General features: G+C 47.1%; 1 protein-coding gene across 1 annotated transcript in view; it reads right to left on the bottom strand.

Moving 5' to 3' along the window:
- Nucleotides 1-17,651, bottom strand: part of DNAH7 (dynein, axonemal, heavy chain 7) — a gene marked incomplete at its 5' end in the record, with an annotated part of 123,165 nt that overhangs the window by 60,645 nt on the left and 44,869 nt on the right. Inside the window, 4 exons of the mRNA XM_015405583.1 lie at nt 370-533; nt 5,970-6,155; nt 10,673-10,853; nt 16,303-16,649. Coding sequence (XP_015261069.1) covers nt 370-533; nt 5,970-6,155; nt 10,673-10,853; nt 16,303-16,649 — 878 coding nt within the window. The remainder of the gene's footprint in view (nt 1-369; nt 534-5,969; nt 6,156-10,672; nt 10,854-16,302; nt 16,650-17,651) is intronic.

Here is a 17,651-nt window from a genome sequence, read left to right as displayed (position 1 = left end):
GGAAACATAGAGTTTCCCCCTCAGATGGTCGTGGCCCCGCCCCCAGCGTCATAACATCACTTCCTGGTGACGCGCACGCCGGGGTGGGGTTCCCCCCGGGGCCCGATCCGCCGGCAGCGGGGAACGAGCCTCTGGGGCGGGTGTTTCCCCGCCCCCTGGGGGGACTTGGCATCCCTAACACATACGTATGGAAAATACCAAAAAAAAAAGGTAAAGCAGATATGACCAGCGCTTTTTTTTTAAAAAATGTAGACTAGTACACCTATTGTGTTCCCTTCAAGCAGTGGATGAGATTGTGTTGTTGTTTTTTAAAAGAGTCACGAAACATCTGAAACCAATCGGTGTCTGTCTGACGTAACTCCTACTTACGAGATGATGATGCCGTTGTCGATGGAAAAGGAGTCGGAAGGCAAGCCGGCAATGTTCCAGGCTCTGATTTTCACGGGTTCTCCTAAAGTGGCTGTTAGGGAGAAGTCATCGGAGCACGGGATGCCCCTCGCCTTGCACGTCAGCACCCAGTCGTGCGCTTGGGTCTGAAAGGGAAGAAGGCCAAAGGCCAAAGGCCGGCGTTACCACGGCTCCCTGCCGGATTTGAAGGAGGAACAATGTCCGTTTCAGGATACCAACAAAGCAGTAGCAAAGTCTTGAAAGAGAAGAAGAAGAAGAGGAGAAGGAGGAGGGCAAGTAAATTGGATTTATACCCCGCCCTTCACTACCTGAAGGAGTCTTCAGAGCGGCTCACAATCTCCTTCCCCTTCCCCTCCCCACAACGGACACCCTGTGAGGCAGGTGGGACTGAGGGACCTCTTTCAAGGACTGCTCTTGAGGGAAAAGCTCTGTGAGAACTTGTGAATGATCAAAGGACAACAGGCTGGCTGCGTGTGGAGAGGTGGGGAATCGAACCCGGTTCTCCCAGATTAGAGTCCACGCTCCCAACCACAACGCAAAAATGGTTCTGAAAGTTTGACAGATTATAAGGAGATTGCAAGCCACTCTGAAACTCCTTCGGCAGTGAAGGGTGGGGTATAACTCCAATCTCTTCTTCTTAGGGGGAAGACTTACTACAGCTTCACAGGGCCTGTGAAACAGAGCTGTTCCGCCAGGCCTTTGGTTGAGGCGGAAGACACCCAACCATCTGGCCTCCCTTGCTCAAACCTGCCCTATTACATTTGCCCATGTAAAAGAGATGTTACTATCGTTTCTGTTGTGACTCTTTGTTTTGTCATCTATTTAGCACTGCTGGGACCTTAGAAATTAAGCTATTTATTTGTGATGATTCGTTTTAATGGCTCTGTAAATTCTCTCGTTGTCTCCCACCCTGAGCCCGCTTGCGGGGAAGGCAGGGTAGAAATCCAACAAATAAATAAATAAAATAAAGAGTTAACTCCCCTTCTCCCTGTGCCTGGTGGTTCTGATCTGAATGGGGCAGGTAATGAGATCCATAGAAGGATCTCCCCGTGTCTCATGTCTTATTAGAAACTGTCATGATCTGGGCTGTGCCCCCAGAGGCCTACTAGGCCCAGGGAGCCTGGCTAGCAGTAGGTGAGGCTGGGACTACAACTCCCAGAAGCCCCTGAGAGGTTTTGGAGCCAAAATTGACCAATAGGGAAGAAGAGGGCTGGGGAACAAAAGGGCTGGTGCCAGAGCAGAAATTGTTCTTTCTTCCAGAGGGCAGAGCCAGAAGGAATGCTGCTGCAGGGAGAAATCCTCATCCTGAGGGAAGGGTGAGCAGTCTAAGGCCACTGCAGATAGTGAGCTAGGGACAGTATATATTTAGACCTGTTAGGGCATTTGATTTCTTTTCTTTTCACCCACTTATTGTTATTATTCTGCACCTTGTTGTTTGACCTCCTGTATCATAAACCTTTTCCTTGTTTCACTCTGCCTGGTCCTCACGCCTGTTATTCAGCCAAAAGGGAGGTCTGAAGGTCTTGGGAGGGAGCTCTGGGCCTTCTCAAGGGAACCTCAATCCAGAGTGGTGGCAGCGTCAGGTGACACCCCACCTGAGCCGTGACAGAAACCGTTCCCATTTGGGGGGAAGCCACAGGTGACGGTGAAAAACACAAATGCACGGATCTCTGGTTCGTAGATCTTTTGTTCTCCCTTCCTCCCTTGGATTTCTAGACCACCCTCTCCCTGATAGGACTCAGGGCGGTTTACAGCATTCAATGAATAACGTCATAGCATTTCAATAAATACAGTTATAAGCACCCAATAGCATGTCTTTGAATATCTTGATGCAGATGTTACCCCTTTCCCTTAACACTCAGCTTAAAACTGCTTGGTATCGCACTTAGAGGACCCCTCGCCCCATATTTTGTATAAAGTTGAAATTATGAACCCCTACGTTCTCAGAGGAGCCGTGTGTTGGAATATGTAAGTATTCAGCATGTGTGATACATGTGTAACAATGTACATAGATCAACTCAATCCAAGTGACAGATGTCAAAGTAACTGACAGTCCAGGTGACCAGAGCAATCTGGTTCTAACTGGTATGAAGCTGATGTCTTATCAGAGTGACTCAGCAGTGATATGATTGGTTGTTATATGTATATAACTGTGAATGTCTTGTACATTGTGTGCTGATGTGAAAACTGATTGCTTGGCGAAGCACTTTGCCCGAGAGAACTGTGACTTGTAAATAAACTGCACTGTATATAGTTTACCACTAAACCTGAGTCTGTGTGGTGACTATAGCAGAACCTCAACAAGGTGCAATTGGACTGCTAGAATCCAACGGAGACCTGGGGACGCCAGGAGCGCACTCCGCGACACCATGGTGGCTCAGAGGTTAAGATGCTGAGCTGCAGACCGGAAGGTTGGTAGTTTGGCAGTTTGGGAACCGAGTGCCGCGTGATGGAGTGAGCTCCCATCTCTGGTCCCAGCTCCTGCCAACCTAGCAGTTCGAAAGTAAGAAATTGCAAGTAGATAAATAGGTACTGCTTTGGTGGGAAGGTAACAGCGTTCCGTGCGCCTTGGCGTCTAGTCATGCCGGCCACATGACCACGGAAACGTCTTCGGACAGCGCTGACTCTTCAGCTTGGAAACAGAGATGAGCACCACCCCCTAGAGTCAGATTCGACTGGCTTTCGAGCAAGGGAACCTTTACCTTTACATTCTCAGAGAAGTATTTGTAGCTAAAATCGAGACAAAGTTAAGCACCGTGAAGTCCCGTTGCTTTTAATGGGACTGTTTAAGCATGAATCGATCATAAACCCCCAGAGTATAAAATAAATTAGACACAATCAGAAACATTGGACTTGGGAACTGATTTAGACACACACAAAAACAAAACAAAACTGCAAGGAACTTTAATGCCCCCTGGAAATTAAGTCCAATTAAATATTTCTGGATTCATCTCCCAGACAACTTTAAAACACTTTAAGGATAATTGTCTGCCACTTAGTAATAAAATAAGCAGAACAGGGATAAATTAAAGCTATTTTGATGTGATATAATGTCTGCTATAAAAAAGCTTACTGAATTTTTATTTGTGTCCTATGAGTTACAATCCTCTGCTGGTCCCAACTCATTTGTTAAAGAGTTGAAAAAAAAAATAATTTTAAAAGTTTTGTTGAGGTGGGGGGAAATGAAGGGAAAATGCCTGACTACGGCACACACACACACAAAAAAAACCCCAGAATGAGAGTGCTCTCCTAACTAAATGTTATTTCTATTGCTACATGGCTCGATCTGTGAATTTCTGACAAGCTCTATCAGGATACAAGTTTGACCCTCTTCTTTTGGGAGAAATGCTTTGGTCCCACAGTACCAGGGATCCTCACTCAGTAGTGCTGCCAGGCTCCCCCGGTGGCCATCAGCAGGGGATGAGGGGTAGGGTTGCCAGGTCCAGGTTGGGAAACGCCTGGAGATTTGGGGGTGGAGTCTAGGGGAAGACAGGGACCCCCTCAGTGGGGTACATAATGCCACAGAGTCCACCCTCCAAAGCAGCCATTTTCTCCAGGGGAACTGATAGGGTTGCCAGATCCAGGTTGGGAAACTCCTGGAGATTTGGGGGTGGAGTCTAGGGGAAGACAGGGACCCCCTCAGTGGGGTACATAATGCCACAGAGTCCACCCTCCAAAGCAGCCATTTTCTCCAGGGGAACTGATAGGGTTGCCAGATCCAGGTTGGGAAACTCCTGGAGATTTGGGGGTGGAGTCTAGGGGAAGACAGGGACCCCCTCAGTGGGGTACATAATGCCACAGAGTCCACCCTCCAAAGCAGCCATTTTCTCCACAGGGAACTGATCTCTGTAGTGTGGAGATAAGATGTAATTCTGGGAAATCATCAGGTCCCACCTGGGGAGACTTATTTTATTTTATTTGTCTTGTATCCCTCCCTCCCCGCAGGGTCAGGAGCCACATGTGGTAAGAAGGAGAAGAAGAAGAGGAGGAGGAGTAGATTGGATTTATACCCTGCCCTTCACTACCCAAAGGAATCTCAGAGCGGCTTACAAACTCCTTTCCCTTCCCCTCCCCACAACAGACACCCTGTGAGGGAGGTGGGACTGAGAGAGCTCTTGACAGAAACTGCTCTTTTTCAAGGACAGCTCTTATCAGAACTACGGCTTGCCCAAGGTCATCCAGCCAGGTGCGAGTGGAGGAGTGGGGAATCAAACCTGGTTCTCCCAGATTAGAGCCCGCGCACTTAACTGCTACACCAAACATGACACATGTGAAATAGTCCTCTTCTGAGCCCTGTTCCCCCATGTGGCACATGCTCCGTGTCTGAAGGAAAGTGGGCAGATTTCCATATGATGTCATCCTCCCAATCATGTCCAAATCAAGAGCAGCCTTTTTTTTACCTGGATAGGTTCAGCTTCATTTCAAATCTCCCCCAAACCGAGGTTTCCCATCACAACATTTTCAGTCTGTCGTTTTTGTTGGTCTGGTTGTTTTGTTGGGGTGTTTGAGAGGGAAGGCATTCCCCTCCCCCCCACCTTCCTACTTCTGCATTTTCTCAATTAACCCCTGGGGGGGTCTCTGCTTGCAGACAATCCAGAGGAGGGTCGGAGTTTAGCACCGCCATTAAAATGGTCATAGATCCAGAGGAGTTCGCCGTGTTAGTCTGTTGCTACAAGACAGTGAAGAGCCCAGTGGCAGCTTTAAGAGTAACAAACTTTATTGTAGCACAAGTGTTCGAGAAACACAGCTCTCTTCGTCAGATGCAGTTGTTTTGTCAGATGTTTCCCAAAAAGCTTATGCTTCAATAAAGTGCAGTTGTTTTGTCAGATGTTTCCCAAAAGCTTATACTTCATTAGTCTTAAAGGTGCTAAAGGTAAAGGTAACGGTTCCTTTGCTCGAAAGCCAGTCGAATCCGACTCTAGGGTGGCGGTGCTCATCTCTGTTTCAAAGCCGAAGAGCCAACGCTGTCCGAAGACGTTTCCGTGGTCATGTGGCCGGCATGATTAAACGCCAAGGCGCACGGAACGCTGTTCCCTTCCCACTGAAGTGGTACCTATTTACCTACTTGCAATTTCTTGCTTTCGAACTGCTAGGTTGGCAGGAGCTGGAACTAGAGATGGGAGCTCACTCCATCATGCGGCAACCCGGGTCTCGAACTGCTGAACTACTGACCTTCCACAGCCTGCAGTTCAGCGTCTTAACCACTTGAGCCACCGGAGCTCCTGTTAAAGGTGCTACTGGGCTTTTTACTATTTTTGCATTAAAATGCTGACACTCAACTCTGGCGTTCTTTTTAGTCTTTTAACAGCTGGGAGCTTTGGCTCAGAAGTTGGGGGGGCACTTGTGGGGGACCCAACAAGCTTATTGGGGGCGTCTATCGGGGGCCCCAACAAGATTATTGTCAGCTTCGTGCTTCTGCACCACTGTGATAAGCAGGAAGGAGTTGTGGAGCAGCACTGAGTGTCACGGGCCTGGGGTGCAGAAAAGCTGCCCCCATGCGCCTCGTGTGAAAGTAACCTACGTTGAGCCCCCCCCCCCAATGCCATTCTCTCATTCCTTACTTGTCTGTAGCTGGATGTGAAGGCTCCCAAGTAGGCTACGATGCCTGACGAGATGAGGATATCGCCTGTCAGATTGATGTACTGTTTCCCCAGTGCCAAGGCGGTCTGGCTCCAGCGGGTTTTCTCACCTCCAAGGCCACCGAGTAATTTCTCCGCTCGGTCCAGTTTTTTGCTGCACAAGTCAACCTTGAAACCAAAACATAAAATTAAGACGAAGCCATGGTCGCTACCTCGACCGCAAACGGTCTTTACGTTTTGCCGGCAGTGCTTAGGAGTGCTATTACAGACGCATCGATTTTGCCAGATGATATTATTATTTTTCAATAAAATAAATGGCCTTTGGATTGGATGTTACTGGGGTGCCTTAAGGAAAGGGGGGGGGAGGAAATGCGCGTGACAAATGGTCATGGCTGAAGACAGGTCTGTGGCATTTCAGTTCTCCTATCCTTCGAATAAATCATTTACTCCCTGTCTGAAATGTGCAACCGATAATGGATTTATATGCAATGCAGAAAATAAGAGCATCCAAATGAGCAATATTTATCTCACGAGAGAATGACGCTGACTTATGGAGGTCCCTTTCACACGAATAACCTGCTGAATGTATACCGAGTTTCCTATCCAGCTGTTCCTGGAAGCTGTCTACTAATATCCAAGATGGCGGGAATTTCGCAAAGGCACCCACTGAAACCAGGAAATCTGCCAGCTGCGAACTCATTTCAAAAAAATTTTTTACCTGGAGATGAAGAATGACGGTCTGGGAAGGGGTCTGTCTGCAACTCTCAGATTACCTTCTCTCTCTCTCCCCTCCCAATCACCACTTTAACTTTTCCAAATGAAGCAGAAATAATACAGGCATAGGTGTAGAGGCTGAACCCGCCATTTCCTTTGGATCGGGGGGGGGCACCAGATGGGCAAAAGATCTAGGGACCCTCCCTCCCTGCAGGTTCCACAACTCCTAAGCTTTACTTAGATGCTTCCCCTCCCAAAAAAGTTTGAATCTTGTTAACGACCGAAACCTCAGACAGACACGTCCACGCACTGTTGGGCAGCATGCTATCATTTCTGGTTAGCAAACATTCGCGACTGGATTTTCGTGTGCAGACAAGACAAGGCCATTGCAGACGATCATTACAGTGCAATGATAGTGCTCTATCAGTGTGAGGATGTGGCTCTCTTCCCGTTTGTTTTGCATTTCTGGCTGACCTCCCATCAGGAATGTGGTAGGCAGAGGCAAGATTTTTTTATCATTCGACAAAAACAAGTGTACAGATGTTCCACGCGCTATCAGGTTGTAAATATGTATTCTCAAGGCCAGTGATTTCCAGACTGTGTTGCTAGGAATTCTGGCCTTCCTTGGCTGCTCTAATAAGATCAGAAGCTTTTCTAGAAGGTTGTTCCGTCTGCCACTACTGAATTTTCTCTCGCAATGGACAGCTGCTGGAGACTTCTGGGGGTTCCTTTAAGGTACATTCTCCGTTAACAGGGAGCAACAATGAGCCATTACAGGGTGGACCATCACTTTGAAGTAAATGACAAAATGACCCAGAATCCTTTGCGATGCACAGCATTCTGGGGTGACTCTGCTACCTGGAAAAGAGTCCCCAAAGACAGAAAGTTTGAAACAACTCTAGTTGTTCAAACAATGCGTAAAACCCATGTGGATCAGTAACCTGACTCACAATTCAGTGCACGCAAAAGGCTAAGATTTAGGGTTACCAGGCTGAGATTTGGGGAGGAGATATGGGGGGCATGTGATGTTGATTGTGTCGCTACATCACTTCTGAGGGTGGGGGGAAACAGAAGCCACATAGGATGGCTCTAAAAATCGCCGGTGACTTAACACAGTTACTCGACATCATTTCTGGTTTTGTTTCTTCCCAAAAGCCATGTAACAACAGAGCAGTTTCTTTTTTTAAAATCCCACAATTCTTCACCATTCTGAGTGGCACAGGACAACAGAACCACAGGCATCCCAACCAGGGGACCGGCAAGCCCACCAGCATTATAATGCATTTTGAAACAATATGAAAATAACTGACTACTAAAATTTAAGAATTAAGCCATTAATTTTTTTAAAAGGCACCATTTCAAAAATGTTCCACCTGCAATACAACTAGGGTTGGATCCAAGAAGCTGTTCCGATGGTGAAAAGAGGACACCTTGACTACCGAAAGAAGGCTATGCTGAGAATATCAGATTTTTAAGGGGCTGTATTTTGGGAGGGAACTGGGCACGATTGAGTGAAAAAGCTGGCGGGATAGAACCCATTATAATGTAAGGCAATTAAGCCTTGATCTTATTTTGGACTCAGTGATAGCATAAAATAAACAGAAATTGGCAAGAGAAATTCTTAAAAACCTGAACTTTTCTTTTATTTCTGCTGCTTTTGGCCACAGATCTCAAAAGCCCTTAACGGAGAAGAATGGGAACTCTCTTTGATGGTTCGGCAGTGGAGGTCTCTGTCCACGCTCTGGAGGGTTTTTGTTATGCAACTACAAAGAAATATATGGTGATGGTGGAAAATACCATCAAGTTGCAACTGACTTATGCCGAACCCGTAAGGGTTTCAAGGTAAGAGATGTTACGGGGTGGTTTGCCATGGCCTGCTTCTATGTCACAGCCGTGGACTACCTTGGTGGTCTCCCATCCAAATACTGACCACGACTGACCCTGCATAGTTTGCCAGATCACAAGACTGGGCTACAAAGAAATACGGACCTGGCTAAAACAGGATGTGAAAGACACAGATTTCAGGATCCAACACATCAGCTTCTGAAACAGGCATGGCTGCATTCCCAAGAACTTTGAGTAAGCCCCCTTGAATAAAATGGGATTTACTTCTGAGTAGATCTGTTTAGGATTGTTCCCTTTGCCACTTGGCTTGAGTAAGATTGGTCCAGTTTAAACAAGTCTCTCGAGGATTAGTGAAATTTCAGATGTGTGAGGCCATGTCACCCGACAACTAGAATTTTATCCATTTACACTGGATCCAACCTTTGCTTCGAGGAATACATGGGGCTGTACCATTCAATCCTTTAAAAGACTTCTGTGAGTTATTTTATGCAGAGAGAGAAAGATTGTCTGAGCCGAGAATATCCATGTGTACTTTATAGCTGAGTAGAAATTTCAACCCAATTCTTTTCTTTTGCCTCTTCCACTATAGCGGCTTTAGCAGTGTAAAGACAGAAGAGCCGTGCCACATTTGGCATTCGCACTGCAAGACAGCCAAGGGAAGCTGTTTTTCTCAGTCCAGTACTGGAGGGCTAGGGAGCTAGACATGTATTCAGTATATGACAGTAGTCATATATGGCTGCAAGAGTTGGACTATAAGGAAGGCCAAGCACCGAAGAATAGATTCTTTTGAACTATGGTGCTGGAGAAGACTTGAGAGTCCCTTGGACTGCAAGGAGATCAAATCAGTCAATCCTCAAAGAAATCAACCCTGACTGTTCCCTGGAAGGCCAGACACTGAAGCTGAAGCTCAAATACTTTGGCCACCAAATGAGAAGGGAGCACTCACTGGAGAAGAAGACCCTGATGCTGGGAAAGATTGAAGGTCAAAGAAGACGGGGACGGCAAAGGATGAGATGGTTAGACAGTGTCATGGATGCAACGAACATGAAGTTGAGCCAACTTCAGAGGACGGCGGAAGACCGGAAGGCCTGGTGTGATCTGGTCCATGGGGTCGCGAAGAGTCGGACTCGACTGTGCGACTGAACAACAACAAAGGGAGCTACAGCCCTCGCCTGGATGGCCCAGCCTAGCCCGATCCCATCAGATCTTGAAAGCTAAGCAGGGTCACTCCTTGTTAGTACTTGGATGGGAGACCACCAAAGAAGTCCAGGGTCCCTGTGCAGAGGCAGGCAATGGCAAACCGCCTCTGTTCGTTCCTTGCCTTGAGAACCCTACAGGGTTCACCATAAGGTGGCTAAATCAAGATGGATCGCCGTGTTAGTCTGTCTGTAGCAGTAGAAAAGAGCCAGAGTCCAGTAGCACCTTAACGACTAACAGAATTTGTGGCTGGGTAGGAGCTTTCGTGAGTCACTGCAGTGACGCCCCACCTCCACTCACACAGCGTGCCTGCCCCCCTCTACGCCTCTGTCTCAGGTTATGGGTCAGGATGTCACATTCGCCACCCTTCTCGTATTTTTAAAAAATATCTGAGAGCAAAAGCCTAGTAGCACCTTAAGGACTAACAACATCTGTGGCAGGGTATGAGCTTCTTCAGGTACCTTCTCTTCAGATTAGGTGATTGTGACTTGAAGAAGAAGAAGGGAGAAGACATTGGATTTATACCCCGCCCTTCACTACCCGAAGGTGTCTCAGGGTGTCTTACAAACGCCTTTCCCTTCCCCTCCCCACAGCAGACACCCTGGGAGGTAGGTGGGGCTGAGAGAGCTCTTGACAGAAACGGCTCTTTTTCAAGGACAGCTCTAATCAGAACTATTGCTTGCCCAAGGTCATCCAGTCAGGTGCATGTGGAGGAGTGGGGAATCAAACCCGGTTCTCCCGGACTTAACCACTACACCAAACTGGCACTCTGCACACCTCCGAGGAGCTATGAGGTGATTTAAAAAAAACACACACACAGAAGAGCCATTCAAATGGCCTCCTGCACAGTAACCCTCTTCGCACCAGCAGATATTTCTCACACCAATTGTAACTTCTGAACCAGCTCTTTGTAGCTTCATGATCCCTACCTGGTTCTCTAGGTCGGCTTTCTCTTGCTTCTTCGACTCCAGTGCCTTTTCAAGTTTAGCTAGTTTGTCCTGGACCTCCTTTAGGGCTGCTTGTTTCTTTCTCAAACCATCCATCGCTATTTTCAGCTCCCCTTCTGCCGCATTGAGCTTTATTTTCTTGGGGGCAACTATTTTGGCCACTCTTTAAAAAAAAAAAAGCAAGCTGAATATACTGCAAACATGTCTGCATACAGAAACCAGGGTTGCCAGTCTCCAGGTGGGGCCTCAGAATCTGGAACTACAACTGTCCTCCAGGCTACGGAGATCAGTTCTTCTGGAGAAAATGGCTGCTGTGGAGGGGGGGGACTTTCAGGGATCAGACCCCGCTGAGGTCCCTCCCCTTCCCAACTCCTCCCCTCCCCAGGCTCCACCCCCAAATCTCCAGAAACACTACACAAATCTACCTACAATCTCTGCACACGCACTGAATGACTACATTCAAAGGCAATTAGTTGTTACTAAAGTACTAAAAAGAGTAATCTTAGTCAGGAGAGGAGGAGGAGGAGATTTATTTATTTATTTATTTATTCGATTTATATCCCGCCGAGGCAGGCTCAAGGCGGCTTACCCAAAGGTGTCTCAGAGTGGCTTACAAACTCCTTTCCCTCCCCCTCCCCACAACAGACACCCTGTGAGGTAGGTGGGGCTGAGAGAGAGAAGTCTGCTCTTTCAAGGACAGCTCTGACAGAACTATGGCTTGCTCAAGGTCACCCAGCAGCTGCAAGTGGAGGAGTGGGGAATCAAACCCAGTTCTCCCAGATTAGAGTCCGCGCACTTAACCACTACACCAAAGTGGTTCTCTAGAGGAAAGGTGAATGTTGAAATTAGCTGGCAAAGTCTCTTCCTCTATACCAGCATTGCTATAGATGCTGGAAGGGTTTTCCCCAGCAAAATTTCATTAAAGATAACCTCTCCGGGCTTTTGTCGACCTGGACAGCTAAAATGCTTGCTTAACAGTTAATGCTTTGTTTGCCAGACATGATGATCATGAAAGAGGAAGTGCTTGGATCCAGTGTTGTGCTTGGATGAATGTAAGAGAGGTGCATTCATTATCACATTTCCTGAATCCAGATCAACTGCGAATTCACTTCCTAAGGAACACTAGAATTTTAATAAGAACATAAGAGACGCCAATGTTGGATCAGGCCAAAGGCCCATCCAGTCCAACACTCTGTGTCACACAGTGGCCAGAAATACCAGTGGACCAAGAAGACAGAGCATCACTTGCCCCAGAGCCCCTAGCTATACCTTGTGGCTAATAGCCACTGATGGACCTCTGCTCCATATGCTTATCTAATTCCCTTTTGAAGCCGTCCATGCTTGTAGCACCCACCACTTCCTGTGGCAGTGAATTCCATGTGTTAATCACTCTTTGGGTGAAGAAGTACTTCCTTTTATCCGTTCTAACCCGACCGCTCTGCAGTTTCATGGAGTGCCCACGAGTTCAAATAGCCTTCTGTATCAGATTTTCTATTTCTTAATACTACGCTGAGATTCAATTTTTGGCTGAAAGGAGGCCCAGATATATTAAAGGACTAAAAGCAGTAATAAATATTGTCAGATAGGTGCCCCAAGAACTACACTTCCCAGGATGCAGTGAGACATACACTGGAAACAGAATCTGAGACAGCAGAAGGCAGGGAGGGGACTCGTGCTCCATTTTTGCAGGCAACTTGGGGCTATATTAGACATGACCATGTTTGTGGGTCTGACCCATGGACCCTGCCGACATTTTAAATCGATGTAAAAATGCTGCGATCGCAGCACCGTGGGCTGAGGTGCGCTTGTCCCACACACACATACACACCTTTACAACTGCCAAAACATACCCCACGCTCCCCTCCCCCCCAGGGCTGTTTCAATGCTTGAAAGAGTGGTGGGGAAAACAAGAGCACCTCAGCCCACTGTGTTGTGGGGCCAAATAGGATTGGACCCTTGAAGCATTCTTAAATCTCTTTAAAATGGCGTGGCATCCATGGATCAGACCAACGAATGCTGTCACGTCTGGTCTGGGCCATTTAGCTGCTTGACTGGCCAGGTTGCGCCATTTTTGCACTGGAGGGGGAGGGCAAGAGGTGGGTAAATTTCCACAGCAGCGATGAAAACAAATTAAATGGGGGGGGGGACTACACCTCAGGCAAAGTTTCTGTTCTCTGCAATGGAAATGCAAGCCAAGTTAACATCCTGTGTACAATCTACTTGGCTTCCCACCCTTAAACTGTTAGATATATTAAGATTAATGATGTATTTTACAAAGGTAATTAATTTTATAATGGTGTTTCTGCTTCTGAGTGGCCCGTGGGCCATAATAAGGACTGGCTGGCTGACAAATGAAATGGCGTTAACAAATTTTTTAATGTAATTATGTGGCTGGAGAGACAAAGGGGGAAGTTCTGTGGTGGATCCAATCGTCCTCCAAGTAGCCCTGCTCCACCTTAAGTAGCTATTCCTCCACTGCAAGAGCCAATGAAATTGGAGAGAGCCTGCTTAGATCAGAGGGGAGCCAAGCCAAAGAGAAAGGTGGGGTGTAAACATTTAAATAAACTAACAAGCAAACTTTGCTCATTAGCTGCTGTAGATGTTTCCGGGCTGTACGTCCGTGGTCTCAGCATCGTAGGTGACCTGACGTTTCACCAGCAGCCATGACTGGCATCCTCAGAGCTGTAACACAGCAAGATGGAGTACCCTCTGTGTCAAGGTGAGAAGAAAAATGGTAGGCAGGTAATTTATATCTACTCCAGAAGGTGGAGGTAGGGCCGAGTCATTATCTGGTAGGAGTTCCCCAGGCTGTGAAACATGCTAATGGAGGAGCTTTCCTGAGGAGGTTCTTTTATACATTCGACTTATATACTGCTCTAATCCTTGACAGGGCTCTGAGCGGTTTACATATGGTTTCCAAATTCCAATTCACCTAACTAGGGCCACATTTGTCTATAGGGTAGTGTCTGCCTACCAGCACCCAGGGCTTGTTGGTATCCGGCTTCCTCCAGTGGCTTCGGGTTTTGGCGTCCTTCTGGAGCTGGTCTTTCCGGGCAGCTTCCTCCGGCAGGCCTTGTTCCGGCGTGCGCGGCCCCATGTTGGCTGCAGCTACGGCTAATGTCCTTAATGGCTCCTGCCACACCGCGCTGCACGTCACCGCGCTCTCAGAGCCTCCGCCTCTCCGGGTTCCGCCTCCGATGCTGCGCTCTCCATGCCTCCGCCTTCGACGTTGCTCCACTGGAACACCAGGAACTGCTCCGCCGTCATCACTGTTGCCGCCGCCGCTGATGCCCTTACCTCCCAAGAAGGAGGGTGCCCCCCGCCACCTAGGGGCAGGTACCCAATTTATCTACTTGTCATTTAATACTTTCAAACCGCTGGGTATATGGATATATATATGGATTGTTTCCTGAGGAGGTCCCTGTTTCCTGAGGAGGTTCTTTTGTATATGGAGTGTTTCTTGAGGAGATAAGATTAGAATCTCGACAGCCAGTCAACATGAAAAAGAACCTCCTCAGGAAACAGGAAACCTCCTCAGGAAACAGCCAATCCATACACAAAAGAACCTCCTCAGGAAAGCTCCTCCATTAGCATGTTCACAGCCTGGGGAACTCCTACCAGATAATGACTCGGCCCTACCCCCACCTTCTGGAGTAGATATAAATTACCTGCCTACCATTTTTTCTTCTCACCTTGACACAGAGAGTCCTCCATCTTTCTGTGTTACACCTCTGAGGAGGCCAGTCACAGCTACCGGCAAAACATCAGGTCCTACAATGCCAAGACCACGGCTGTACAGTCCAGAAAATCTACAATAGCTAATGAACTCCGGCCGTGAAAGCCTTCAACAAACTTTGCTCAGTTGAGCACTAAGGCTGCAGTGGGAATTGACCTGTTTGAACAGGAAACAGAATGAGTTTTTCCACCTGGCAGGGTGCAAAGTTGAGAGAGCCTATGCTGATGATTTGCGGGAACCCATGCTTCTGTAAAGACTAGGAGTTCTTCTGCAGTCCCATTTTCGTCACTTGTGCGTCCCTGTTGCTTCAGGGTGTTTTTCCCCATTTCTGCCCGTGTTTTGCTTTCCCTAGTGGTTGCTTCTACATGACATCTCTGTATCTCTAGTGTTATTTCCCTGCTCTTTAAAACTGCAGGGAAATATGTCGGAGATACAGCAATGTAATAGCAAAGTGACCACTAGAGGGAGCAAAAAAACCCCTCCAAAGCAAGAGAGATGCACAAGCAACGAAAATGAGAGTGTAGAAGAACCCTAGCACTGTCTGTTTGTGAAGAAGAAAAGAAGAAATTGAATTTATACCCTGCCCTTCACTCAGAGACTTAGAGCAGCTTACAATCTCCTTCCTCTCTCCAAAATAGACACCCTGGGAGCAATGCTCCCGCTAAGCTGTGGAGTCTTGTGAGCAAACATCAGGTCCTACAATGCCAAGACCACAGCTGTACAGTCCAGAAAATCTACAATAGCTAATGAACTCCGGCCGTGAAAGCCTTCAACAAACTTTGCTCAGTTGAGCACTAAGGCTGCGGTGGGGATCGACCTGTTTGAACAGGAAACAGAATGAGTTTTTCCACCTGGCAGGGTGCAAAGTTGAGAGATCGGCAAGCCTATGCTGATGATTTGCGCGAACCGATGCTTCTGTAAAGACTAGGGGTTCTTCTGCACTCCCATTTTCGTCACTTGTGCGTCCCTGTCGCTTCAGGGTGTTTTTTTCCCCATTTCCACCCATGTTTTGCTTTCCCTAGTGGTTGCTTCTACATGACATCTCTGTATCTCCAGCGTTATTTCCCTGCTCTTTAAAATTACAGGGAAATATGCCGGAGATACAGCAATGTAATAGCAAAGTGACCACTAGAGGGAGCAAAAAAACCCCTCCAAAGCAAGAGAGATGCACAAGCAACGAAAATGAGAGTGTAGAAGAACCCTAGCACTGTCTGTTTGTGAAGAAGAAAAGAAGAAATTGAATTTATACCCTGCCCTTCACTCAGAGACTTAGAGCAGCTTACAATCTCCTTCCTCTCTCCAAAATAGACACCCTGGGAGCAATGCTCCCGCTAAGCTGTGGAGTCTTGTGAGCAAAAATTCTACTTTGTGAACTACTGGCATTAAAGTGGTGAGCGAGCGATTTGGCTACTGCATAAATTAGTTTGCTCTGGAGCCATCCTTCCTGAGTGAAGACAAAAATGTGTGAGCCGGAGGCTAAAAAACTGTGAGCTAGCTCACACTAACTCAGCTTAGAGGGAACATTGCCTGGGAGGTAGGTGGGGCTGAGAGAACTCTGAGAGAACTGCTCTGAGAGAACTTGTGACTGACCCAAAGTCACACTAGCAGCTGCATGTGGAGTAATGGGGATTTAAACCTGGTCCTCCCAGATTAGTCTGTGCTCCTAACCACTACACCAAACTCCTCCCTGTTCAGTTTGCATATTTGCAAATGAAGAGATATTACAGCAACCACGCTGAGTCCCCAGGCTTCTGTCTTAACAAGGGAATGGAACTGACCCTATAGAAATCTACCCCCTGGAACTTCCTGCTATCAGGGGAAGTGGGGGCAAGAAACAACATCCATCTGGCCCAACAATCAGACTGCAAAGGCTTACTTGTCATAAGAATCCATGGCGATGACCCATTTGCAGAGGCCCTCAGCAGCAGTGGAAGCATTTCGGATCTTCTCAGGAACAAACTCGGGATTGGTTATATACTGTTTTCTAATGATGCTCATGTAAGCTGGAGGAATGTTGTCTTTGTCATACTCGTGAAGGGACTGCAGAAATCTCATGTCTCCCAGAACTCTCTTAGCTGGGCCCCAGAAATCTTCTAGCTTTCTCCCACTACCTGTCGGATCTGGGATTTTATCGGCCTTGATGCCTTTCAAGATGCAAATGGTTTCCATCACAAGCTTCACTCCAGCAGGGGGACTCTTCATAGACTTTACCACTGTGATATCCTTGAAATAAATAACAGTCACTATATATATAAATCTTTGATCGCTATAATTCTGGCATTGTCATTATATTTCAATATATCCATGCAAACCTGTTCATCTTATTACTAAAAGGTTTCCCTTGCTCAAAAGCTATTACTAGGGGTGTGCCAAAAAAAAACCCCTGTATTTTTCAGTTTGGGTCTATTGGACCTGGGCGGGGAGGGAGGTATTTCTGGAAAATCCCAAATCCCAATACGAATCTTTTCGGAAATCCCAAATTTATTCGGGTCTAATGGACTCGAGAAGAAAAATACCATTATTTTTTTTTAAAGCCAGCCCAACCCTGGCTGGCTTGGCTTCTCCTGCAGCGCGATTTAAACCATGCTGCAGGAGAAGCTGGCCCCAGGACCTGTGTGTGGCGGGGAGGTAAGAGAGGATCAGCTGAGACAGTGGGAGCTGAGAGCTCTGCATCACCTCGGCTGGCGCTGGCTCCTCTTGCTGTTCGGTTTGAACTCTCAGCTCCCGCCACCCCAGCCCAGATCTCTGGTCTGGCTCCTCTTACCGCTCGCTTTAAACCTTCTTTTACACTCAGATTCTCTGGTCTGTATTCTGCTTAAACAATACCCCCAAAATACCGGCAAGGTATTTTTCGGTTATTTTTTTCCAGCTTGGTTTATTCCAAATGCACACTCCTACTTATTACTGATACAGAGAACTCGTTGTCTGACCTTTTATTGCACACTTGCTCCCTATTTTTACCCAACCAACTGCTGCAATCCATATGTTCTTTAGAAATTTTAAAGCCAGGGAAAATAAAGACCTTTTCTGTAAGATAGATAGATAGATAGATAGATAGATAGATAGATAGATAGACAGACAGACAGACAGACAGACAGACAGACAGACAGACAGACAGACAGACAGAGATAGAAGAAAGAAAGAAAGAAAGAAAGAAAGAAAGAAAGAAAGAAAGAAAGAAAGAAAGAAAGAAAGAAAGAAAGAAAGAAAGAAAGAAAGAAAGAA

Source organism: Gekko japonicus, unplaced genomic scaffold (assembly GCF_001447785.1).
Source record: "Gekko japonicus isolate JY-2015 unplaced genomic scaffold, Gekko_japonicus_V1.1 scaffold3002, whole genome shotgun sequence".
Lineage (NCBI taxonomy): Eukaryota > Metazoa > Chordata > Lepidosauria > Squamata > Gekkonidae > Gekko > Gekko japonicus.
Note: the sequence above shows the minus strand (reverse complement) of the source record. Positions and strands in the feature narration are given on the sequence as shown.